Below are 25,847 nucleotides of genomic sequence, written 5' to 3' on the forward strand. Positions count from 1 at the left end.
CACCCACCCACCGGTTACCCCTCAGCTAAACCCTGTTAGCTCTGTAAGTACTTTAGCTGTAGTTTGCGCTGTTAGCACTGTTAGCTGCTAGCCGCCGCTCAGCTGTTGCCATGTTGAGAGCCTTGTGGAGGCAAAATAAATGCTCCCAATCACATATAAAGCTCCTCTAAATAAGTAATAACAATAATGGCTTGAAATAACTATGTTATAACAAATCTAAATGCTCCTCTGTTGTTAATAAGACTGAGGCTCTGGCTTTTAGTTTTCATACCTTACTGAGTTGAATTGCTCTTCAGCTTATCGTAAGCAAGTAGTCAGGAGTATTATGATAGAAGTGTCGGTTATGCAAGGTTTGTCGTTGAATAACCTGCTGTTTCTTCAAAGCCAACAGTAAAGCATAACCATAACCATCTACCTTTATCACTCTGGGATGCTAATGTGGTTTGGTTCCAGAGTTGCTGTGTGTGCCTTAATGTGAGCCTGGAGTATATGAGTTGGGTTCAGGATTCCAGCAGTTTGCAATTTAAGTCACAGATGAGCAAACCTGACACAGGCATTACCCCCGGGCTGATTAGGATGAGGGATGAGGGCATGTTGAGAAAAAAAGAACAGAAGGTGGGGGATGTAGCGTGAAGGAATCACTCCATGACAATTAATGATGTCAATTCTTGCTGTGACATTTTGAAACAGAGAAAAAAAAAAGGAGCAGGAGAAGGTCTATGAGAAATATTATGAGAAAGTGTTTTTGTGTGTGTGTGTGTGTGTGTGTGTGTGTGTGTGTGTGTGTGTGTGTGTGTGTGTGTGTGTGTGTGTGTGTGTGTGTGTGTGTGTGTGTGGTGGAGGTGGGATTAGAAAAAGTAAAAGTCCCTCCATGATCTTTGCTTTCAAAGCCGAAACATTCATTTTTTATTAATTTATTGATGTAGCCAGTAAGGAAGGTCAAGGAAATACAACAGTGGTAAAGACCAGCTGTTCAAACCAATGTTGGAAGGTTAGAAGGACAATTTCTGACCTGCCTAGCCTGGAAGCAATGACTTCCCTGTATCTTTTTAGGTCATTTTCTTTTCCATCCATGCTCCATGCTCGGTAGCACTGTTAAGCAAAGTCTTTGATATTTCAGGTCATTCCAGTCCACTCGGTAACAGCTCTGGGTTTTGTTTTTGGAAACAGATGCAGAAATTGGAAGCCATTTTAACTGGGCAGAAGCTTTCATGTACCTCAGCTCCCGTTTCCTCCAAGCATATCTGCAGCGGCTTCACAGGAGCCTTCCTGTCGACTTAACTGGAATCCCAGTCGTGTATGCCAGCCTGTCAGTTTTACTGCCTCTTTCTCACCAGTAGAGTCGCATGAGTCCAATCCCCCTGCTGCGTTCCCCCGGCTGCTGTGCACACAGCTACAGGGAAACTCCAGAGGAGATGTCTGCACCTTGAAAGCACCACCTAGTTTGGCTGAGAGCAGGAGCACAATAGTTAGTTAGATGAATTTATAGCACACGTTAAAAAAGCTGCAATACCACACAGGCCATGTGAGTGTGAGCAGCCGATGGGAGTGTTAAACGTGGCACACTCAGGTCTGTGTGTGGATGGCTTTTAATTGAGGCTTGTAAATGCATCATATCCATCGGAATGTTTGGTTTTAATTCAACCTGTTTGTGTGGTGCGCTGTGATGAGTGCACCCCCTTTATTCTCTCAGGCAATCACACACATACACACATAATGTGATAGCTCAATGAGACAGCGTGGTAATGGCATGGAAATATAGAGGGAGAAAGGTTGGGATATGTTAAGAAGGTTACCAGGCAAGCCCAGAGCATTTTATTTCCATCCATGCTGGATATGTCATGCAGCAGGCTCCTTCAGCTATTTGTGCCCCGAACGCACCGCACAATCAAATGTAAGTTTCCTTTAAAGACTTCCTTTTTGCTTCCACCCAGCACTTACTGTACTAAGACAGCCAACATCAGTATAAAGTTGTGTTGAGACATGAGTGTGACTTGTCAACGGTAATGGCTCATGAATTATGGACATGGTTCATACATCACCCCTTGTGTTCGCACTGTACCAGGCCCACATTTGCATACGAGATTAGCGGAAGCTGCTTGACCTCTAATCAAGGGCATGATGGGCGGTGGAAGGATGTGATGTGGGAGATGAAGCCCCTAAAATGCGAGTCAATTTCCTGCGGGGCTTATCGGAGCCGTTTGACTGGCGTGCGAGCAGCGAGCGGCCGTCAGTTGTCAGGATTTAAACTTAGGGAGGAAATGAGACACTGGGGGTGTGCTCTGAATATATCCTACAATGATGGGATAGAAAGAGAGAGAGAGGGGAGAGAAACCCAACATATGAAAAACTTTACTTCACTGTAGAAAGGATTGCATGGTTAGTATTTACAAATCGTGCAGCGATTTTAAGGTTAATTAGTGAGAATTGAATAAATAATAAAGTTTGGTAAAACAGTTTATATGATTGCATTAATCTAATGTTATTTTATTCATAATTCAAATGATCACATCATGTTTTAAAATGTTTGCAATTCAAGAATAGAGAATGTAACGCTGATTTAACAATGATTTTAACAATTGAAAAGGTGGAAAAAAAGACGCTACTCATTTACTCAACACCTGTGAGTAGTGTTGTATCTAACACTACTCACACTTCTACTGTCTTTGCTACTCAGAGAGGACAGTCTTCTATGCAGTGCAACAAGAGGACACTTTTGAGAGAACATCTTAATCTGTAGTTTAAAAAACAAATGCCCATAATTGATGTTTTTTCTATAGGAGTGGAGGGTCTGATCTGTAGTTCTTCTCAGCTGGAGCAGTATTAGTGCATAGCTTTCCCCGGTGCGTTTATGAATAGATCCAGTACTTCACTGGTTGTGGTAGCTGCATCAGACTGCCGGAATGACAGACACATCTTCCTCCCTTCATTAATCTCCATTTAGTTCTGCACTGGAGACAAGGTAGGGAGGTGGGGGTGGGGGGGGCTTCGGGGAGCGTTGGACCGGGGAAAAGGGGGAAGTGCAAGATTAAAGATATGGCTAGCCATGAAATCGAAAAAGGAGATGGGAGATGGGAGATGAGGGAAGAGGGATAAAAGATGGACAGAAAAATGAACCAGAAATGAATATTGAAAGAGAATGTGCAGCTGCCCTAAAAGACGGGTGGAGGAAGGTGAGTAAAAAGAGAGAAAGGTGGGAGCATAGACAAGCCAAGGAATATAGGTATAAATTGGAGAGAAATTGAGGCAGGAGGAAATGGCAGGAGGAGGGGAAAGGGAGCCTGCTGTTTGATCTTTAACAGGATTATTTTTTCCCTGCTTCCCTTTTTTATTTATTTGATTTTTCCTCATATTTATTCATATGTAAATGCTGGCTGTGTGCCAGCAGAGAAAACCATATTGGAGCTCTGCGCCGCGCTGAGTGACTGTGCATCTCCGATACACACACAGCCATACTGGGTAATCCTGAGGAGATTTCTGTGGACCACTGCAGCCCTGCAGTAGGCTCGGATGCAGCAGACTACAGTAGCTATAGACTCACTGAGGTCTGCATTTTTTTTTTTGTGAGTTGTTTTGTTTTTAACAGCTCGACCTTTAGAAAATGATGTTTGACTATGTGACCATCTGTTTGTTTGCTCTCTCTCTCTCCCTCTGGTCCAGCATCCACTCCCTCCGCAACATCCATCAGACCATATGGAAAGACACAAAAACAAAGCCAAGGCCAGCCCAGGCCCTGACGATTATTTTTGATTCCCTTATTAAAACCGGGTGCTTGGGATTTGTCTGGTAGTTGGCCTCCGGGGTTTGATAGAGATTTTCCAGGCTCCTATCTGATGGGGATTAAGCCCTCATTGGAGTGGTAGGTGCTGGATCCTGTAGTGGATATTGATTTGGCCTTTTCCTTTAGATTATACAAGTCTGGCTCTGTTGATTGTCAATAATGCCATCATTGAAGGACAATACATAATCTCTGTGGCCTGCAGCCCAAACAAGATTTAGTTATCTCTATGTTTGTCTGTTCGTGCTACTTCTTAAATGGTTGATATTTTTAGTATTCATAGATCCCTTACTGATGTAGCAATCCACTAATCCCGTTTTTTTGTTGTTGTTTATATCATGTTAAAATATTATATAAGTGTATTCTAGTGTGTGTATGTTAACCTCAAAACCCTCTCATGTGGCATGTACAAGGTCGTTTCGGTCAATAAGCAGAAGCAGAAAGGGTGCATACAGTCCTCTGCGACACAACTATATGCTTCACAGACTCTGTTGGAGATTCTTTTTCTTTTGATTATGTAAACTGACCCACATACATATATGTACAAACACACACACACACATACAAACACACACAAACACACAACTTGATGACCTATAGACCTATATGAGAGCCCACTGGTGTACAGACACAGAAATCAGATGTGTTGGAGCTTCACAGCTGCTGAGCGATACGTGTGTGTCTTTGTGTCGGTGTGTGTGTGTATGTGTGTGTGTGTGTGTGTGTGTGTGTGTGTGTGTGTGTGTGTGTGTGTGTGTGTGTGTGTGTGTGTGTGTGTGTGTGTGTGTGTGTGTGTGTGTGTGCCCCTCCAACATACACTGAGGAGCGCTGCCATTAGAGCAGTATTGCAGATAGTCTGGTAGGGCGCTCAGGGCCACAAAATGCAATTAGATTCTAGTATAAAATATTTATTTCCACAACACCTGCTGTGCACCGGAGAGGAGCCTTTACCCACTGTGTGCTTAAATATGAAAATAGTATATATAGTGCATGCCCGAGAGAGCAGCAGATACAATTTCTCAGTGTGGGCTCGTGTGCCGTTCTCTGTGAGAAGCCCATGCACTTAAATGTGAGGGCAGGGCATGCTAATAGATGACTACTCATTTTATTACTTTTTTATATATTTGAATTGAATGCTTTTTATTGCACTTTAAACAACTGGGGGAAAATAATAGAGAGAGAACTACATATAGCAATACATTTTTATCTTTTCATTTAAAATCGATTTCACTCATTTGAAATTGATTGTTGTGCTCTTTTCTAACAAAAGAGTAGGTTTAATGTTCTGTTAACAAACTTCACCCATTAACAAATAAGAAAGACAGCAGCTCCGTTGTCTATTCAGAGTTTTAAAGCGAGTTTCAGCTCACTGTTAAGCTGTCCATCCCGCAACTTTACAGCTGTCATAGTGTTGTTTTTTTGGCTGCAGGCAGCTGTTTTTCACCAAAAAAGCTTTTACAACCCACTGTACACTATCAGCTCAGCACCAAAGCAAAGTTAGCAGCCAGCTGGAGAACATGGCCAAGCAGTTAACAGCTGAAGAGCCAGATATTTCCCTCAGGAGATGGTGGAGACCAAAAACAGAGCTAAAAGAGAGAAACAAAACTCAAAGTGAGCTGTGATATTGCTCTGTAACGACTGGATTTGTAAATAAGTAACAGATTGCAAACAAGCCAGTCATGTAAATTTGAAATGTGATGATATGTCGATGTTGTGTTCTTCATCCCAACCGGTGATAATGGAAAAAGGTTTACGTGAAATTTTGAATCCAGGACATTTACTTGTTATTGAGTAGATTTAACACGATTGTATTACCACTATAATTTAAGTTAATAATCTGATTACTTCTTCTACTACTAATTATATTGCCATGTTGTTTTCAATCTTATGTATTTCTCCATTTTTGTGTATATCCTTGTATTATTTGTCCCTGGAGTTGGCTACTGAAATGCTCTGAAGGGACATATTCTAAGCTGAAATATTTAAATTCTGAAATTCAATAAATCGACTGCAGCTTGACCTTTCTATTGTTAATACGAGCATGGGTCGATTTATGTGGGGATACTTAGAGGTTTGAGCTCAGAAAACACATGAGGAATTTAGCATGTCAGCATGGCGTAGTGTGTGTGTTCCAACCCCTAAAGGAGCAGGGATTAATGGATTGTGGCTTTTTACTCCTCTGTAGCCGCCGTCCTCTCTGCTGTGAACCGTATACAGCTGCCTCTTGTTCACCTCTCCAGTGTACGCTGAAGTACAAACCAGCCTCGCACCGAGCAGGATTCTGCAGTGATCCTTTGTGCGGGGCTCAGTGAAGTTCACAAACTGGTTCTGCTCTGCTCTCTCACTGTGGCTCAGCAACCAATGCGTCTGTGTGTTGGTGTGGGTGGATGAGTAGGTGGAGGCCAAATGTTAGGGAATGATAAGTATGGATAGTGTACGCAACCAAACTCCAGATAGCATACAATAATCGTAGTCACACAGCTCTGAGTATGATTTTGTGTTCCGTAGCTATACATGTTTTTTTATATTTTTATTTTATCAGCAAGAAATAGGCATATGTGTATGAACACTACTCATGTGTGTGTTATTGTGTGTGTGTGTGTGTGTGTGTGTGTGTGTGTGTGTGTGTGTGTGTGTGTGTGTGTGTGTGTGTGTGTGTGTGTGTGTCTGTCCTGCACTGGGAGGATTACTGTAGATTTACAAGGCCTGGTAACAATGAGCAGACCCACCCAAGGGACCCATACTCAATCACTATCACAATGAAACGCTGCTAATTCCTATTTAAAGCTGCCACACAGGCGCTGCCCTCCCTGCTCTCCAGGCCCAGGGAGAACAGGAAGCTCAGAGACGAAGCGAGGAAGAATCCACTTTATGTTAAGTCTTTGTCATTTTCTGTTAATTTTCTCTCCGAGTTCATCCCATGATTCACCCTTCTCCGATTGTTTCCTGTGAGGTAACTTCATGAGACTAATGCGTGTGCCACCGGAGAGCAGTGCATGTTAGCATCTGTGTCATTTGTCTTAGGAGTGCCCACCCAGAGGCCCCCGTCCTCTGTAGCACTGCTCCTTATTGGCTAGCCGTTGAATAATTCAGCGGTTTGAGACGTAAAGGGGATTGCTTTAATTCCTGGCTAGCAGGTTAATGTCGGGACTTTGCTGTTGCATTAAACGCAGGCAGTCATTTATAATGACAGTACAAGCATAGCAAATAAGCACATGTTGTTTAGCGTGTTGCATTCATGGCCTGTGTAATTATTCTCAGCGTACGCTATTGCTGCACGGGATGAAATACAGACCGTAAGATTGAGTTGCATTTGCTGGTTTAGCAGACTTCTGCCACTTCCCCTCCTGGCTAATGCACAAGCACATTCAGTTAGAGATGAGATTTAATTGGACACACAATCAGGGACAGAAATCTCAAGCTACATTAATATTTTAGAAGAACGCATTGGACAAGTAGGCCCATCTGACTGTCCTCTGTCTTTTTAATGTCTTTTGACTCTTCCACTTGCACTGTCCTGTCTTCTCACATGCACGCAGGTTAACCAAAGCATGCACCCTCAGTATACACATGAGGTTTTGTGCAGGTTTTCTGATAAGCAGTAAAGCCTTTTTTATTTTTTATTTTATCTTTCGGCCATTAAGGGGGATGAATTATTGGCACCAAATCACTCGAGGAATCCATTTTACTTAGGCGCACGCATGCATGGGAAAGCTAGCAAGCAAACAGGAATGCACATACACAGAGCCTTTAAACTGGGGCGCTATCGTAATGGGGGTAATGATTTTTGCATTATTAATGAACCAGGCTTCATACTCATCCTTATTGAAAATGTTCTTTCATCTTCAGCACTCGCTCATTTATCCTCTCCTTCAATGCAAGTGGTGTAGTACATATGGTGTAGATGGAACATATACACTCCTGGTCCTCACAGGCATAACCGGCACACATTAAACACACACACACACACACACACACACACACACACACACACACACACACACACACACACACACACACACACACACCATGGACTTTTCACTGCCGTTTTATTATCATTTGGCGTTCTTGTTGTGCTCTGCTCTTAAACTAAGAACAACAACAACACTCTTATATGCAAATTAGTTTGTGGGAATGAAGGTGAGGAGGAGGAGGGGGGGGTGTAAATGAAGGTTTGGGGACGTTGGGATGAATGGGGTTGAGTTTGAAGGGTGGGATTAAATGAGGGTTCGTGCACAAGGGGATGAACAGGAGGATCGAACGCGGATCGATGATGGGTATAAGCCGGAAGGTGTCATGGCAAGAAACCAAGGGAGTCAAACACGTTGGGGGCATCATACAGTAGACTCATCATCACCCCCACTCCATCCCCCTGTGGTGCCTATAATGACAGATAGAGGGAGGTGAGGACAAAATGGGATTTTGCAGGAGGGGTGTACGTAATCAAACTACGTTATCTAATCATCATCGTACTGTGTGTGCTACGTTCCACGTCTCTGGATTCCTGTCAAACCTCATTGCTGTCTATGACAGAAGCGTCTCAGTGTTTTTATGTTGTTATACTGGTGGTCACTCTCCGAAGATCTCTTAACCCTGTTAACACACCGCCAGCACCTCAACAACAATAACGAGCGAAAGGAGCGGATAAAACTGAGAAGTAAAGACACAGGGAGAGAATGAGGTTATATGTGATAAATCAATTAGGGGCATGTGCCGCCAGAACACCAGCGACACTTCAACGTTGTGTTATGAACCCGCATCAGATGATGAGTTTGGACTGGTGGATAGACCTCTTTCTAACTTTGCGTCAGTCCTTCCTGGTAGTTTTCTTTATCTAGAGGGCATTCAAGTAAAAACTAGTTTGAATAAATATCATTTGAGCTCTCTCTGTGTGTGTGTGTGTGTGTGTGTGTGTGTGTGTGTGTGTGTGTGTGTGTGTGTGTGTGTGTGTGTGTGTGTGTGTGTGTGTGTGTTTATGATCAAGGGCATGCTGCCTGGGTCTAAGCCTAGAGCAGTAGTATCATTAACTTCTCTGGCCCTGAGTGCCCCCCTCACTAGAGATGTCCCTTTACTCCCTGGATGGATGGGATGGGTCATTGCTTCCATCCCTCGCCCAGCCTCTCGCTCACTGTCAATTCTCCTGCTATCACCTTGATTTAGCGTCACATTTCTTATTCAACCATGGCCGCCATTTTATTTATTTATTTATTACAGTTTTGCTTTTCAGACACAGATTTCCTCTCTTAATGGGTTCAATTTGTTTTAGAGGTCAGAGTGAAGAGAAACACCAAACCCAACAGTAGGAAGGTTAGATAAACATTCAAAATGGCTTATTTTACTTCTCCTCGATTAGTCACTACACCACCATTTCTTATTTCAAATAAGAAATTAAATAAAATGACTCAAAATTGAACCAGCATATACAAAAAATGCATTCTCTTCTTTAGACAAACAGATGGCAGATACAAAAGAAACAAAATAAGACTTAAGCGTATAAATCTTGAGCAAAAAGGCATGAGTTTTCTAATATACAGCGTGACTGAGATGCATAATGTCGTAGATGAATAAATCATCCCAATGTATTATGAAACAATGTAAATAATGAAAAAATGTACATTGATGACCAAAGTAACATACTGATCTCGCTACAACCAACCTGACAGCCAAGCGAGGTCGTTGCATATAACCATTAATATTATATACTATGGTCTGCATCAGAAATACCCACGTAAAAGTGAAATACCCATGTTATACCGTTCAGCACCATGGACAGCACCATGGACAGAGTCACAGTGGAGTTAAAGGGCTGATGTTCAGACATCGGCACAGTTTACCAGAACACCAGTCTTAACCATTAGTGGTGGTAGCGTTTACTTAAGACCCCATTTCCTCTGTGTGTCCCTGTCTGCAGTTAGATTGTATATTTTGGAGTTTTCCCCCCAGGCTGTAAGTTCTGAGCCTAGTAATGAAGGTCACGAGAAATGCTCGTTTACAAAACCCTGAGGATACAAAACCCCATGGCCCGCTAAACTGCTCAGTTTCAGAATTTCATTTTATTTTTTGAATCGTGGAGGAGGAGGTTGGATTGTCTTGATTTATTAATGCAGTCTGTTCACTGAGTGCCTGCATCTGTTTAATTATTTGTATTCATGATTCAGAGCAGATTTGATCAAGTTTAGACATCAAGATAATTTGCAACATCCTCATAAAGTCACAGTCTTAGAATGTGTATGCAATCAATCAAACGTTGCTATCTTCCTACCATGACAGCGGCTGTTCCTTAACCTTAACTAAGTGGTTATTGGTGTTACCATGGCGATGAGGGTCCCCCTATTTTTCACGACAGAACAGTAAACAAGTCACACTTTAACAATAGCAGTCGTGCTTATTCAGATTACAGAATGGACCGGTATTTCACGGGGGACCAAAGAAGAAAGGGGTGATGCTTCCGAGACGAACAAGACAACGTGCTCAGCAGAACCACGTCAAGAAGAAAATATGACGGAATTCTTGAGGGAATAGACCAAAAACATATATTCCTGTTAAATTTTGGAGGACTTGCAGTGGGAGGGGCTCTACCATTTTCTGTCCAATACTGAATTCCTACTGTACTGCAGTCCTTGTCACTGCCAACTTCACTGTGGGCCTGAGGGTGTACAGATCCATGTGCTTCTCCCAATACACATGTAGCAAACAACTGCTGCTGTTTGCCAGAAAGCCAACAACTTCACCAGGAGGGCTCTCTGTCTAGTTTTTTTATTTTTATAAATGTAAGCAGGCCTTAAGGAATTACTTTTTGAAAGATGTGAAGTTTACAGAGGCGGCTGAAGCAGAATAGCCTCTGTAAATTAATGAAAGCCACAATAATCCTCCCTATTCCAGCCTTTTTGGATTACCTGACTATTGAGAGCACACTTGCGTGTCTGTGAGTGGAATTTAATGCCCTTGTTTTGTTTCCTTCATTCTACCCCCCTCTTCGTCCTCCTCTTTTTATTTGTGTGTCTCAGGCCGCGAGAGGGAAAGAGGGAGAGGAGCATGGGTGGTAATGACTTGTCAAATTAGAAGCGATGGAACCTGCAGCGAGTGTAAACACAATTCGGAATGTTCAGATGACATTTTCCAAGCTGTATTTCTACTGGGGGAGATTAGCCGAGTGACAGCTCAGCCTGAATCTCCTGGATCACAGCTGCACAATGGAGAGCACCATGCACACACGCACACGCACACGCACACACACACACACACACACACACACACACACACACACACACACACACACACACACACACACATACACAGAGGCAGAGTGAGAAGAAATCTCTGGCATTTTAATACACAGCAGATTGACACCTGCATTGACAAACACAGAGATTCCCTCAGATGAGCAAACACACACACACACACACACACACACACACACACACACACACACACACACACACACACACACACACACACACACACACACACACACACACACACACTTTGCATTTGGCTATCTCATGATTTGAAAACACTTCTCCTCCTTCAGGCCTTTCTTCCCAGTCATGGTCATGCTGCGTATGGATTCATGTGTATGCGGCCTACCCACACCCCCGACAGCATGATGGATGTTGTTCGCGCACAGCTTTGACTTTATAACTTATAGGTACTTTACTTGCATGTGTTTCCATTACCAGTAAAACTGCACATGATATAGGAGAGCCGTACACTTGTTAGTTGCTAAGATATTAAGGGGCTCCTGTTTCTCAGTGTTCCATTTTACGCATGGCCGTCCTCCTTCGGTGCAGCATAAACAGCTATGAACGGTGCTGCTCATTTCCCAAACTTCGGCCGTAAAATAAAGAGCCATTTACAAGGGAACAATGTCACGGTCTACCACGTCCCCCCCTCTACGCTGGCCCCACTATTGGAGAGATACTATTGAGAGTCCTGAGTGCATCAATTTAGGCCCCTCAAATGACTTTCTCCAGCTGGCCAAATCCAAGCTTTCTGTTCTCCTTCAAAAAGAGCCCCTTTATCATGAAGAGAAAGGAAGAAAGGATGAGCAAGGGGAAAGAGAGAGAGAGAGAGAGTCAAGTCAAAAAGCTACTGTCTCAGTGACACCCTTTCTCACACAACAGGGGACATTTCTGTTCTATAACGGGTTCTGGTTAATTTGAAGTCAATTGGAGAGTTATTAAAAGGATCTGAGTGAGCGGTGCTGAACTTGGTCAAGGGCAACAAACGCACCCTGGTTTCTATATGAAACAATAGAAAGTGGACTGTCACCTTCAGGCAAACTTGAAAGTTTTTATGATTTGCCTATAAACTACTTTAATACTGTACTGTGTGTGTTTGTGTGAAGATTTACGCATTCCATCCTGTTTTGCTTTTTGTACTTATTTAAGCCTCGAATACATTTGCATGCAGTTTCCTTCTGAACACCTGCTTACATTCTGTGGGGCCAATCTCATTGTTGAGGATTTGCTTCATTTTTAGGTATTGTTTTTGGTTTATCTCCGAAAGCTTCATGTTGCCTTTGAAATTACTCTGCCAATATGTATGCAAATGTCAACATCGACTGCCACAAATTAGATTTACTTCATTTCCCTATTGTTTCCATATCCTTTCTGTGGTTGTTCTCAGGTTCACTAGTTTAATGTAACACTGCTGTGCATTACAGCACAATTTACAGTGTGTGCGCTGCAAATACCGTCAGGAATGAACATTAATAAAGCAAGCTGCAGAGAAATGGAGGCTCTGATTTAATTTACATACAGCAGGATATGATGAGCTATCACGCTGATGTTTATATAGGTTTATACAGGATATATTTTCTGAGCAGAAATGAATGGGGATTAATTAATGGACTCAATTGATAAGGACATTAAGAGAGTTATCAGCTTTTCTTTGTCTTTGAGATGCTTATGTCCTTTTTTTTTTGCATTTTCAGAACAACAGCCTAGGAAAAAGCAATCAGTATATAAAATTAAGGAGAAGAGAAAACGGCCGCCATTGGAGCACAACAGCAATTACGGCAGAAAGTTCATTATCACTCATGGCCATCTTAGTCCATGCTTGTATGGTCTTAGGGCGAGCCTTTTTTAACCTGGCAGTGAGGCAGTCAGTGTTTAAGGTGTTTCTGAATGTTAGAATGAGAACTGAACCGGAGATGTTTTAGTTGCAGGTACTGTTAACCCAGAAAGAGGAAAAGAAGAGTGTTCTACTAAGTGATTTAGTGTGAAAGATTTGTTGTTACAGACACAAGGCAGAGTGTGGAGCATAATTAAATTGTAGTAAATCCGAAATTTCCGAAAGATTGCAGTAGTAGGACACATCCAAAACATTACAAGAATGTTAGCTTGACAAAATCAGAGCAAAACGGGCCGGTATGGTCAGAGGTTATAGCTCCGGCCCCAATGAAGTTATTATTAAGTTTCATGGTAATATTAATGTATTTTGTAACTTCTATTATTAGTCTTTGTCTTACTTCTATGTAGGGGATGATACTAAGTGTTGAAACTAAAGTTCCAATAATTCAGGGCTTTAGGTGGATGTAAACGGGAAGTATGATGTTGCAGTTGAGTCATTTGGTTATGTTTGGGACTGCAATTCAAGCCCCTTTTTTAGGCTCTGTTTGTTAACATTTTTGGCAAATTGGCATTATTGCAGTGTACATAAATTTCACTGGATCACATTGAAAAACCTTAAAATGTGATGATTTAGGCAATTAGCAGAATTTTCTATGAGTTTTAAGCAGATTCATGGACACTGGAGATGATCCTTAGGAAGTGTAAATCACACTGCGTGTTCTGGCTCTGAGAAGATGGAGGATTTTGACAAATCTATTTAAAATGCCTCAATTGCCTCCATGAGCTGAGTGCAGTTGCTGACCATGTTGATAAGGGGGCCAAATCAGCGGGCTAAACCACAGTAACTTACTTCCCATTGTTGAAGAACACCATCATACATTTGTCCCTTTCATTGTAGTTGGTATCTTTGCCTTATTTCTCCAATTACCTGCAGTGGATGCTCCCCAATGTTGGAAAACCTCGGTGTAAAATATTCAAAGATCTGCGAATAACTGCATTTTCTCTGAGTTGTGAGGAAAATGAGTTGGGTTTGACTAAAAGCAGGAGAAGAGGAAAATCTCCTAAAAAAATACAATAACAAGGCTGGGAAAGAAGCAAATACTAGTTAAATGACTCAATACTTACTTGAACAGTATGCAAAAGCAGCCGGATTTTGGGATACAATAGCCATGGCAGTGGGGACATAATCCAGGACTGGCACTGGGGTGTTCAGGTGGGGGTTTGTGTTGGTGGGTAGCTGTGTGGCAGCAGGCCTGGCAGAAACGCTGCTTGTATGCTTTGCATATACAGCCATCACATCCCATCCCATCACAGTTACACCTGCTTCTATCTCTGTTTGTTTATCTCTGTCTGCTCTTCCAATCCTGTATACTTTTCCATTCAATTGGCAGACTTTAAACTCAGGTGACATGGAAACAGTGACAATGTTAATAGTTTGGTACATTTCTGCAGCAGTTGTTTGGTCCATCCGTCCAACATTTTGTCTCAGAGCAACTACTGGCCAGATGGAATGACATTGGTTACTGATATTTGTATTCTCCTGTAAAAAAAATCTTGTATTTCGCAGGGTATATGCTTTTAAGATGTATTTTTATTATTTTTTACATTACGTACAAAAAACAGCAATAAGTGTGCGGTATTCACTCATACAACCCCAACTAACGATAAATAACAGGAAACACAGGAAGCTAAAGAAAGACAACAACAAATAAGAGGATTAATAATTTTTGTAAGTAAATACAAAAGAATAAATAGACACAACATTTTGTTTTGAAGTAAAATCCATACCTGTATTACTATATTTGTTATCTAATCATGACAGACGGAGAAAGACAAAGAGGAAGGTAGACTTATAAAAGGTAGAGTGCTTTTACCTGTCTAGCAGCTTTTGGATGGACAGCAAAGGTAGCTCACCACCATCTTCAGAGAAAAATTATCAGTACCGGTCCACATTTGCATATAAATGAGGAATGGTTAACTGTCAGTGAGAGTGAATGATTTGGGGAAAGAGAAATATGGAGTGGCACAGCACAGTGGGAGAGAACATTAATACACAATCATGCTTCAGTAAAACATATGTGTAATACATATATAAATCATTTATATTCATAAAATATTGCAAAGATAACCTTTCAGTTGGTGTAGTGTAGGTTGTGACTTGAGAGAAATTATAAATTATAGATCATTTGTAAAAAAAAAAAAAAAAAAAACAATGTTCAGCTAGCATGCAGAAAAGCTCTGGTATTATTGTTAATTCAGGCTGTGTCTGTTTAACCAGATCTCGGCCCCACTGGACCAGAGTAGACCAGAACAAAGCCAGGCTACGTTAACATGGTCTGTTGTAGTCTTCTGGATCCCAGACAATAAAAGATGGATGACTTAGAAACTTGTTTTTCTTATTGGGATGTAATCTTGCATCAGATTTCTTTTCAACCTCAAAGGCCTGAGTCTGTAACTGATTTTACATAATTCTATTTTTTGTTTTTTTCTGAACTGACCCAGTTGGAAATGTGTTTGGAAACAGGTGGATGAAAACACTCAAAAGTCATTCATGTTTGATGCTTTTAACACCTAGCACTATTTTGAGGCCAACAAGTCTTCGCCTGGAAGAAAGGCTTAGTCAGGGCACAGACAGGGACTCACAGAATAACTGTTGGCTAAAAAGAAAAAGCCAGTGATTCACAGAGATACAGCAGATTAAGAATCAGGGTTGTGGTCAACTTTGCTGAACCTGTATTATCTCATCTTAAGACTTGAGTAGAAAGAGACCAACAGAGAGAAATAATGGGCAGGAAACGAGACGGTAACTACAACAGATTGTCAAAGGCACCTGAGCCTATTTTGAAGATTAATGCAAGCATGTTTTGTTGTACATTTACTTCTCTGTATATCAAATGATCACATGTTATCTCAGTGCAGAGGACTTGCATCAGTGAAGTGTGCAGCGCAGGAGATTAAGATGTAATTTGCCTCAGGCTTATGGGTGGTGTTTATATCTTATTCCAGGGCTTACTAGCACAATGAACCGTTTACTATAGATTCTCCACAATTACCTTCAGGGGTGAGCCACAATACCCACACTTTGTTAGCCAGAAAACCATGGAGATCTATAGTACATCCTCAGCCTCTGCCAAAGATACATAGGTGAATTTCTATAGTGGACCATGCTGGTAATTTATTCTCCTCCGGGGTTATTGGTTACACAAGATGTTTGTTCTTTAAGGTCATAACTTGTTTCTTATTGTGGTAAAGTCGGTGACAACACACCATTTGTTCCCATATTTCCGTGCCAACTTGTAACAAATCTAACCATGCTCGTTAGTTGTTTGTTAAGCCATAGGTCCATCATAATCTGGAACTGCAGACACTTACTATCCCGGGTGTGCTTATGTTTTGTATTTTGTTAAATTACAGTTCATATAGTATCAACATCACTGGTTGAACACCGACAGGTAACGGTAAGTCGATTTAATGTTTAACATTTAATTAGTTAATTATTATCTCTCTTTGATACTAACCATAAAGGAATTAGTCATTATTGGTCTAAATATCGATTAGAAAGCACCAATTGAGGAGTAGAAAGATGAATCCCTAGCTAGGGGGACGGCTGCGTTGGGAGATACAGATGGAGTCATGTACGCAGCGGAGTGGGTGAGGAGGGGGAGAAAGAGAATGAGAGAGACAGAAAGTTATTAAAGAGTCCTTATCTACATATAGATCATTGAATGTCTTCCTGGCCTGCGAGGAAACCCTGCCGCCCACCCAACATCTGATAATTACACTTCATTAGGAGAGCAGGTAGTGATTAGAGAAGAGAGGTCGACTGCTAAAGAGACGACATGAGAGGGAGAGAGAGAGAGAGAGAGAGAGAGAGAGAGAGAGAGAGAGAGAGGCATGTGAGTAGGAAAGCCAGGCACACTTGAATGATATACCGTCGTATAAGAATAATGGGGATTTGATTGATTATTGGGGGGGGGAGCAGGAGTTGACTGAGATGACATGTAACGCGCTCTGTGATTGTGTACGTTTAGGGGTCGGGCTACTTGTTTGTGTTTACGCATCAATGTGGGTCAATTCATCGTAGCTCAGCGATTATTGTATTTAATGTCACATGAAGACGGACAGATCTGCCTCGACGCTGAATGTAACAAGGTTTCTGTGACACACACACATATGTCCTGTAGCTTGACACCCCCTTTTAAGATGTATTTTTATTATTTTTTACATTACGTACAAAAAACAGCAATAAGTGTGCGGTATTCACTCATACAACCCCAACTAACGATAAATAATAGGAAACACAGGAAGCTAAAGAAAGACAACAACAAATAAGATGATTAATTATTTTTGTAAGTAAATACAAAAGAATAAATAGACACAACATTTTGTTTTGAAGTAAAATCCATACCTGTATTACTATATTTGTTATCTAATCATGACAGACGGAGAAAGACAAAGAGGAAGGTAGACTTATAAAAGGTAGAGTGCTTTTACCTGTCTAGCAGCTTTTGGATGGACAGCAAAGGTAGCTCACCACCATCTTCAGTTTGCTTATTGCACCAGCCATACCTATGCCCAATACGTCATGTGGTGTAGCAGTGTTAGGGCAGCGCTGCAGCTTATCGTGCTGCAGTAAGATTCATCGGGGCAGAGGCCAATTTCCCTTCAATCCGACAGGCAGCCGTGTGGGAATGCGTCCATATGGAAACATCCTTTACACTACGGGGGCTTGTCCGAGAGTGGCTGGACAGAATCACTGCTAAAGGTGTGTTGTCCCAGGGGTGCAGGGAGAGGTCCTGTATTTGTGTGTGTGTGTAGATATGTGTGTGTGTGTGTGTGTGTGTGTGTGTGTGTGTGTGTGTGTGTGTGTGTGTGTGTGTGTGTGTGTGTGTGTGTGTGTGTGTGTGTGTGTGTGTGTGCTGTCAGCAGAGGGAGAGCGAAGAGGTGAGGACTGCAGTATTCCTCCAGCAGAAAGCATTGATTTTCCTGCCCAGCGTGGGGATGTGGGAAAATGTCAGCCTCTAATTGAGTTGATAAAACCGTTTTGAGTTTCAGACATAAATATGGTTTCCTCCCCACAGAAAGGCCACCGCATTAAACAACTCCCATTTGGGGGGTCTGCGTGAAACAAAAGGTCTCCTCTTGTGTGCGCGTGTGTGTTTACATGTAAATGCCCCCCTCGTGCCTGCGGACTGCTCGGACAGCGTCCGATGGTGAAAGAAACTGACAGGCGTGCCGCTGCTGAATAAAGTGGTTTCTTTCATTGCGAATCAGGATACAAGCTCGTTAGAATAAACAGTTTTTGTTGCGACTGAGAGGGCAGAAATGGAGAGTGTGTGAGGGAGAGAGAGAGGCAGAGGTCATATCCATTAGAGGCGTAGAGGCTGAATAAAGAAAAGGCTGAATGAAGCCTCCGCTGTCCCTGCTGATTAGTGGATTGATATGCAGAGAGGGCAGAGGACTTACCTGCTGCCTTCAATGGAAACTCACTCTAATGTCAGGGGAGGATAAGTTGTATAGAGTCTATTGTTTTTCTGATGATTATCTCCTATTTAATGCTTAAATGGCCAAAGAAGCTGGATGCACAGAATGAAAGTGAAATAGGTTGTTATTTTCTGGAGATTTTCCTCCTTGCTATTTGGGTGATATTTAAATAATTTAGCCATGAAACTCAATTGCCAAAAAATACAATTTCTTTTCTTGAAAAGTCTATAGGGGTTCATCCAAAGGTGCTAAACTGTTGTGTGATCAAGTTTAAAGTTGTGAGGAGTGCATGTGAAGACACATGAGAGTGCATGTGTGCCTGTTTGCCTCTATAGGGGCCCTGCTCTCATTATTAGGAATGATAATTAGACAGGGTTTCACACATTGCGTCCTGTACGTTCATATGGAGGCGCACACACACATTTGCGACTTAGCCTACTGGTAATTAACAGGCATAATTAGGCAGACAACCGTTCGTATAGGGAATGCATGCTCACGCAAACACGCACACACGCACACACACATTACTTCCCCGGTAATTAAGAGTATTAATTACAAGCATAGCTGTCCCTGCGAGGCTCTCTATCACTCCCAGACTGGTACGCAGCAGGGTTCTTATTACTTTATCTCACCACACCATCACCACTTCTTTCTCTCTCTGTTTTAGTCGCTCTGGTTACACATGCACGGACATGTTCCCCGGTAATATGCACCTTCTGGATAAACAAATGGTAGCTAATTAGTCAGAGACTGATCGCTGGCCATAGGTTAACCTCTGGCCTAAGGTTAACCTCTGGTAGCTTGGGAATTGCGAGAGATCTGCTGGTTAGAAGTACAACAGACCAGGGTGCCTGAAGGGCTGTGCCAGTGTCTTTGATTTGTGTCAAATGTCCTTTCAGCTGCTGTGCCCTCTGCCTCAATTTATTTTTTTTGCTTCTGCACTTTGTTACACTGCAGCAGCCGAAGTGTACTTTTCACAAATTAGGCCGCGAGGTACGGTGTCCGTCTGTATTGCACGTGATTTTATTTGTAAAATTAGCTACTCTAATTTCACTGCACGCTAACCTATGTGGACATGTAGGCCAAACTCTCCGTCCAGTCGGGGTAGAGTGTCTTTAGAGAATGGATTATAGCTCAGCTAGCCTGTTAGCTGAGTACAAAAATCTATGGGACAAAGAGCCTGAGGAAAAATATCTCTCCATAGAACTGTTAGACAAGAATGCGTCTTGCTTCAAGAGCTCGAGGCGCATTCCCAGTTAACGATCTAGCCTTGCACTCTCTGACACTGGAGCTGTGGTGCATCCTCAGCACTTGGAGGAGCCTGGCAGGTCATTCCCAGATTTTACACTGGTTGCATGCTTGCCTATTGCAAGATAGTATCTGAGCTGTCTCTGCAGAGGCCAAGGTGGTGCACATGTCTTGAAAGGGAGAGCATCGTCAAAATAGCCGGGGAGAGGGAAGTAAAATTGCAGTCCTCCAAAAGCAAAATGTGTTGAATTCCATGCAATATACGCCGTGAAAAATGCATACTTGCATACTGTTATAGAGCTATGTGTCTCATCAATAATAAAGCCTTTAAAGTGAGCGTTTTCTAATAAATAAAAAAGAGGATTATTGTCGGTGGTTTATGACCTGATAATCCTCATCCCACTCGTATGTTCTTGTAAAGTCACAGGGAAAATTCTTAATATCTCTATATTGTTTTTGCTGTAAATGTTATATTTCTATGTGCTGTAATCACACTCCCATCTATTGTGTATGCACTCATACATATTTTATCATTTCTTAATCGTTACTTAAATCACAGCCCTAGGAACGTGTTGATGAACGTCTCCCTCGCTCTTTCTGTTTCTCCGTAGTGGACGGCTGCACAGATTGGTCAGTGGACTACCTGAAGTACCGGGTGCTGCAGGGTGAGCCGGTGCGGCTGAAGTGCGCTCTGTTCTACGGTTACATCCGGGCCAACTACAGCCAGGCACAGAGTGTGGGCCTCAGCCTCATGTGGTACCGCAGCTCTGGCCTCGGCCACAGCGACTTCGAGGAGCCCATCTCTTTTGACGGCGTGCGTATGAGCAAGGAGGAGGATGCCATCTGGTTCAGACCTGCAGACCTCCAGGACGTGGGCCTCTACTCCTGCGTGTTACGGTAGGATGGAGGGAAAAAGAGATAACGTTGGGGACAATGCATTTAAATTTCCAGTCGAACAAGTTATCTAGTTTTCTTTTAAGACATAGTTCAGCATTTTGGGAAAATGCTTATTTTCTGTCTTGCCAAGAGTTAGATGAGAAGACTAACACCACCGACATGTCTATGCATTAAGTACTGAGCTGGAACCTGAAGGTGATTAGCATTGCTTAGCATAGAAACTAGAAGCAGGGGGAATCAGATAGTGGGGCTTTCTCCAAAAATCGAAAAACAAGCCTAGCAGCAAAACTAAGACCTACCAATTGGCACTTTGTAACACAGTTTAATACCTACACAAACATGAATGTATAAATGACCAAAAAAGACAAGACACGTTGTCCTTGTGTCTTTATTTTACTACCAGAAATGAGCATATTTCTTAAAAGATAATTAGATTTCTGCAAAAAAAAAGACCCCTTTCAAGAATGTTTTTGAAGTGGCATCATCTCCATGATGATCTTAATTGAGGGATTCCACATATTTATCTTATAGTGAACTACAGTTTAAGCCATGCGAAGTGGCGAGGAGAAACACAGACAAAGAGGTACAAACACAAACACCCACACATACTCACTCTTTAGTGGGTCATTACAGAGAGACTCTTCCTAATACAAGATGCATAATTATGTGGCAGTAACTTATTAACCTTTACAGTGGAGAACATCCCTCAATAAACGGCTCATTGCGGCTCCTCATTTCAGAGAGTTTTTAATAAACCCCGTTAAAGGCCTCTTAAAGACCCGGAGAAGCTTGCAGGATACATGGAGTGTGACCGGGGTAGTGTGTTTGTGTGCAATGATACCCCCAGCTTATACTGCAATTCATAACTGCACTCTGTAGGACTAATCTGGCACAAAACAGTGTTGTTTCACTGTAAATTAATATTGTCTTTGATAATTGACAATTTTCTTCTAACATGCTTGGTTCCTGTTCAAATGTGGTTTGAAAATTTTGAGCATACTTTCGACTCTGTAGAGCACTACAGTTGTAACAAAGTGCCCCCAGCTCTTGTGTTTCTTGTAGCTCGTGTTGAGCTGGGGGGGGATTTCAAACTTCTTAGATACCCTAATCAGAACACTGTGAGAGATTTGCCTGTGAGCTGAAATCAATTTTTTCTTTGTTAGCGAGTAAGCTTTTGAGTCACACAATTTAGTACATGTGACCTAAACACTCTACCCTAAAACTCCCTTCTGGCAAAGGGAGGAGAAATATGCCTTTGTCTTCGGAGTTCATACAGTGTGCAGTAGACCTTGATGTGAAAACCAACACTATAACAACCCCTTGTTGATATTCCTAGGGATGGACAACTATTACACAACCATACAACTATATGAATCAACACCTCTCTGACATATTATCATCCAAAATTGGAAATGTACGGTAACATTTATAAATGTTGGCTTCATTCAGCCTGCCTTATGCAGGACTGATTGATTTTATATTCAATTTACCTTACATCCATTATGCACCCAATGAACTGGCTGCTCTGTGTATTTTTCAAAACCTTAATGAGTTACTAGGTTGTAAAAATCTCATTATTAATACATGCAATTAAAAGCCCATTACATGCCACTGGAACTATACAACATTTCAGAATAAGCATGCAGAGAATGTGTCATATTTCTCATGATGTTTTGATGTAAATTAGTCCTGAGACCTAATGCAGTGGCTTCAATAACCTCTGTTTCTATGAGTTGCATTTTGTCATAGATGGTTGAATAATAGCAAAATCAAATTTTGCCTAATGCCATTATGCAATTAGAATATAATAAAACAAACAAGTGTTGTATATATGTCATCACATGCAATGCTTCATTCCATATTACCAAGACTCAACAACAAAATTCAATACCAAGTCTAAAACAAGACAACTTGCTGCAGCACTGTCATGCATTTTGGAGTACAATCGGGAGCTCTAAAGAGCGGTGCAGGCATGGCGTATTTTTGTAGGCCAGCCCCTGGAGTTAGCACGGCCCTGGTTCCCTGAACAAAAAGCCAGGGGGATTTTTCCATTGGATTTTGGATTACTGCAGCCTCCGTGGTAAACATAAGTTTATGATACTTAAACTTTTTGTTCAGCAAGATAATCTTCACAAACACTTTAATGATTTTTTTAAGCTTGAATGCAGCCGCCAGAAGGAAAAAGCTACTGTTAGCCTTTAAATGACCTACACCACGGTGGCATGAACATGAGTATACACAACAAGGCTGTGAAGGCGGACTAGTCGGCATCATGCCGGTTTGTAGTCTCATTAAGCCACATGTTAGCAAACACCATTTTTAAGACATGTTACAGCTTGAGAAATTAACCAGATGTGTTCTTACTGATGTATTTTATATCATAGCACAAAACGTTAGAATCCCTTAAACTTGTGTTGACAACAAACCTTCTCTCACTTAGGGACGAGGGAACAGGAAGTGCAAAAATGCTGACTCACTTCTGGGTTTTAGAATTGATTCCTGCACCACAATATAGCTCACTCTGTGGGTCCACAAAAGTTTCCTTTGCAGCCACAGATTTTGCTTGAGAAGGCAGAAATTTGGCATTGAGGTCAACTGGTTTGGTGTGAAGATATTTGTTTTTGTTTATACCAATTAGCAAACGGGTGAAGCAGTGAGAGTGGCCTAAAACTCAAAGCACTTGAGCTTTAAACAGATGTTCATGCTGGGCGGCAAAATGTCTGTTTCTGCCGAGTGAAGTCTCAATCTCTACTTTCAAGTCTTCCTCAATACGGCATTATGTTCATTTAGTAAATTATGGTCCCATTTAGAGCAAAATAGACCTTAAGCAGGGTATGCTTGAGGGCGGGCTTACTGTGATTGACAGGTCGCTGCCACTACCAGAGCCGTATATCGCGCCTCTACGTCACTCCCCCATATTCCAGATATGGCAACTTCTGCACATTGGTTGCAAAAAAATAACATGGCGATGGCCGTAATCCCAGATAGCGACAGCTAAATAGCCCAACTCTCGAGGCTTGAAACTGCAGTCCACAAACCAATTAGTGACGTAACGATGACAAAGTCCACTTCTTATATACAGTCTGTGGTTCATACTCATGAACGTCGTAGGGAGGCGTCATTGCACTCAACAGAGTTCTTTTTTCATTCATGACGGTTTTCACCGCCCCCTGCACTTCAGCCCCGCCCTCTTTCATGACTCATAAATTGTTTGTCGTCGACTCTAGTGGGAGATTTCATTGGTCTCAGCAGGAAGTTCCAATGGTGTGGGTTATCCCCGCCCCCTATACTTAAGCCACGGAGGAAGCTTTTGGAGGTCAAGCAATTGTTATGGTTATGTGGGTGCGTGAGTGTGTGAATGCATGCATGCGTGGATGTATGGGTGCAAGTGATTGCATCTAATGCAAATGGTTGTTTGTTGTTATACTAGCACATTCAAACTCATCACCTTGTGGATTTCAGCGTTAATCCTTGATAAAGGAAATAATTGTTCCTTGATTGGATAATGTCTACACAAAATCAAACATGCACAATGAATGTGATTTCTGTAGTCCCTATGACAACCATGGAGAAGGCCTTCCACACAATGTGGTGGCAGTGATGGAAATAAGCTATGTAGAAGCAACAATGGCCTTCCAATATGCTTCAATGATTTTACTGTATCACAATTTAATCTGATCTTGATGTAAACCCCCTCAAATTAAAGCTGATGGTCAGCACTTTAGAGCCATAGTCATGTCTCATTTATAATCTAGTGCGCTTGAGTACAAAAGCCAACACAACAAAAGATGTGTCACTGCCCTAATACCTTCCGACTGCACTGTATATATACGCTCTAGGCGTATTTTGTACCATCTATAAATGTACGTAAATTCCCCTGTGTAAGGTTCAACTTTTCACCGAAGCCTTTCCAATGTTTTACTCAGAGATATGGAGACGCACTCTTTGGGTGCTGCATGAATGTGTGCCTGTATGTGCGTAGTTATCTTCGTCCTTCTCTGTCTGGAAATGTAAGTCTAATCGCCAGGTTACATGTGAAGGTGACTTCATTTACATAGCAATCTCCATGTGCCTTCTACTGCTCTCCCTCTCTTTCACCCCTTTGCTCCTTCTCTCTTTCCCCTGCATGTCATCCCATTTCAGGCCTGTAACATCGATTCATATCATCAATATGTCTTCCTCACTCTGCCCCCTCACACAGCCACAATCCCTCTACGTTTCACCTGATGAATTATTTTATAATGACGGCTCCAGTAATGAGTCTGTGTTCTGGAGAAGGTGAAACCACGTGTATTTCCCTTTCCCATGATTACATTATCCAACACGGGGCGTAATAATATGTGGAGAATTACAGCTAACGTGAGCCGCCGACTAATATCCAAAGCAGCTACCCTCAAATAGAATGTGACAGACGTGAAAGACACCACAGGACTGTGCATCGACCCCCGGCTGTCCATCAATCAGGCGCCACCCCTGACACCTTCCCATAATGCCACAGGGTAGCTGCTGTGAATATTTAACATGTAAAGATGTCTCCTCCTGGCTCCCTGGGGACTTTAATGGCTCAGGTGCACGACTGTGACAGGTCATCTCTGATCGTCCTCCCGTCATATCAACCATCGGCCGGGGGTTGACTTTGTAGGTGTGTGAATTTGCCCACCCGTGCATGCCAACGTCCACATATGTGTTGGTGCAAGTGTGTTTGCATTGTTGAATTTGTTCTGTGGACAAATATATCGTCCAAGTGTACTCTGTAAGCCTACAGCACCCCGTCTTCCCACTCTATTCCCTCCAGTAGGGAGGCATTGAGTCGATAATGTTAGATATCAGCACCAAGAGGGCATTGCTCTGTTGCAATATCTTGCATCTTACTTTTGCTTCCTACAGCATTTTCCAGATGCCCTTTTAGTCATCCTCTATGTTGTAGAAGTATACTGTATCTTGTTTTATTTCTCATTCCAAGCAGCTATTCTCCTTCTGCTCCTCTCATCGCTATCTCTACCCAGTCTTCCACGACTGCACATAGCTACATTTGTCTTTAAAGTGTGTGTGTGTGTGTGTGTGTGTGTCTGCATCTGTGTTTTATGGTCCCAGGGGGTCAGAGGTGTTTATACGAGAGAGGTGACTCCCTTATTGCTTCCATAACCTGAGTAGATCATATGAAACCCTGTCATTTACAGTGAATGGGAGCATCTGGCGAGCCGTAAATGTAATGTAATGAAATGAAATGAAAGCTCATATGGCTAGCGTGCGCGCAGCCTCACATTGGACCGACCGAGTGACTGACCCTGTCAGATCACAGCCAGGCTGGAGGATAGAAACACAGACAGAGATGCCTCATTAAAGCATTTTAGTCTGGGGCTGTT

At 42.2% G+C, this 25,847-nt stretch overlaps 1 protein-coding gene across 1 annotated transcript in view; it reads left to right on the top strand.

Annotated features, from left to right (window-relative positions):
• Window positions 1-25,847, top strand: part of il1rapl1a (interleukin 1 receptor accessory protein-like 1a) — a 137,934-nt gene that overhangs the window by 28,190 nt on the left and 83,897 nt on the right. The window contains exon 4 of the mRNA XM_054615771.1: window positions 20,196-20,481. Within this exon, the coding sequence (XP_054471746.1) occupies window positions 20,196-20,481 (286 nt within the window). The remainder of the gene's footprint in view (window positions 1-20,195; window positions 20,482-25,847) is intronic.

Source organism: Anoplopoma fimbria, chromosome 16, assembly GCF_027596085.1.
Source record: "Anoplopoma fimbria isolate UVic2021 breed Golden Eagle Sablefish chromosome 16, Afim_UVic_2022, whole genome shotgun sequence".
Taxonomy (NCBI): Eukaryota; Metazoa; Chordata; class Actinopteri; order Perciformes; family Anoplopomatidae; genus Anoplopoma; species Anoplopoma fimbria.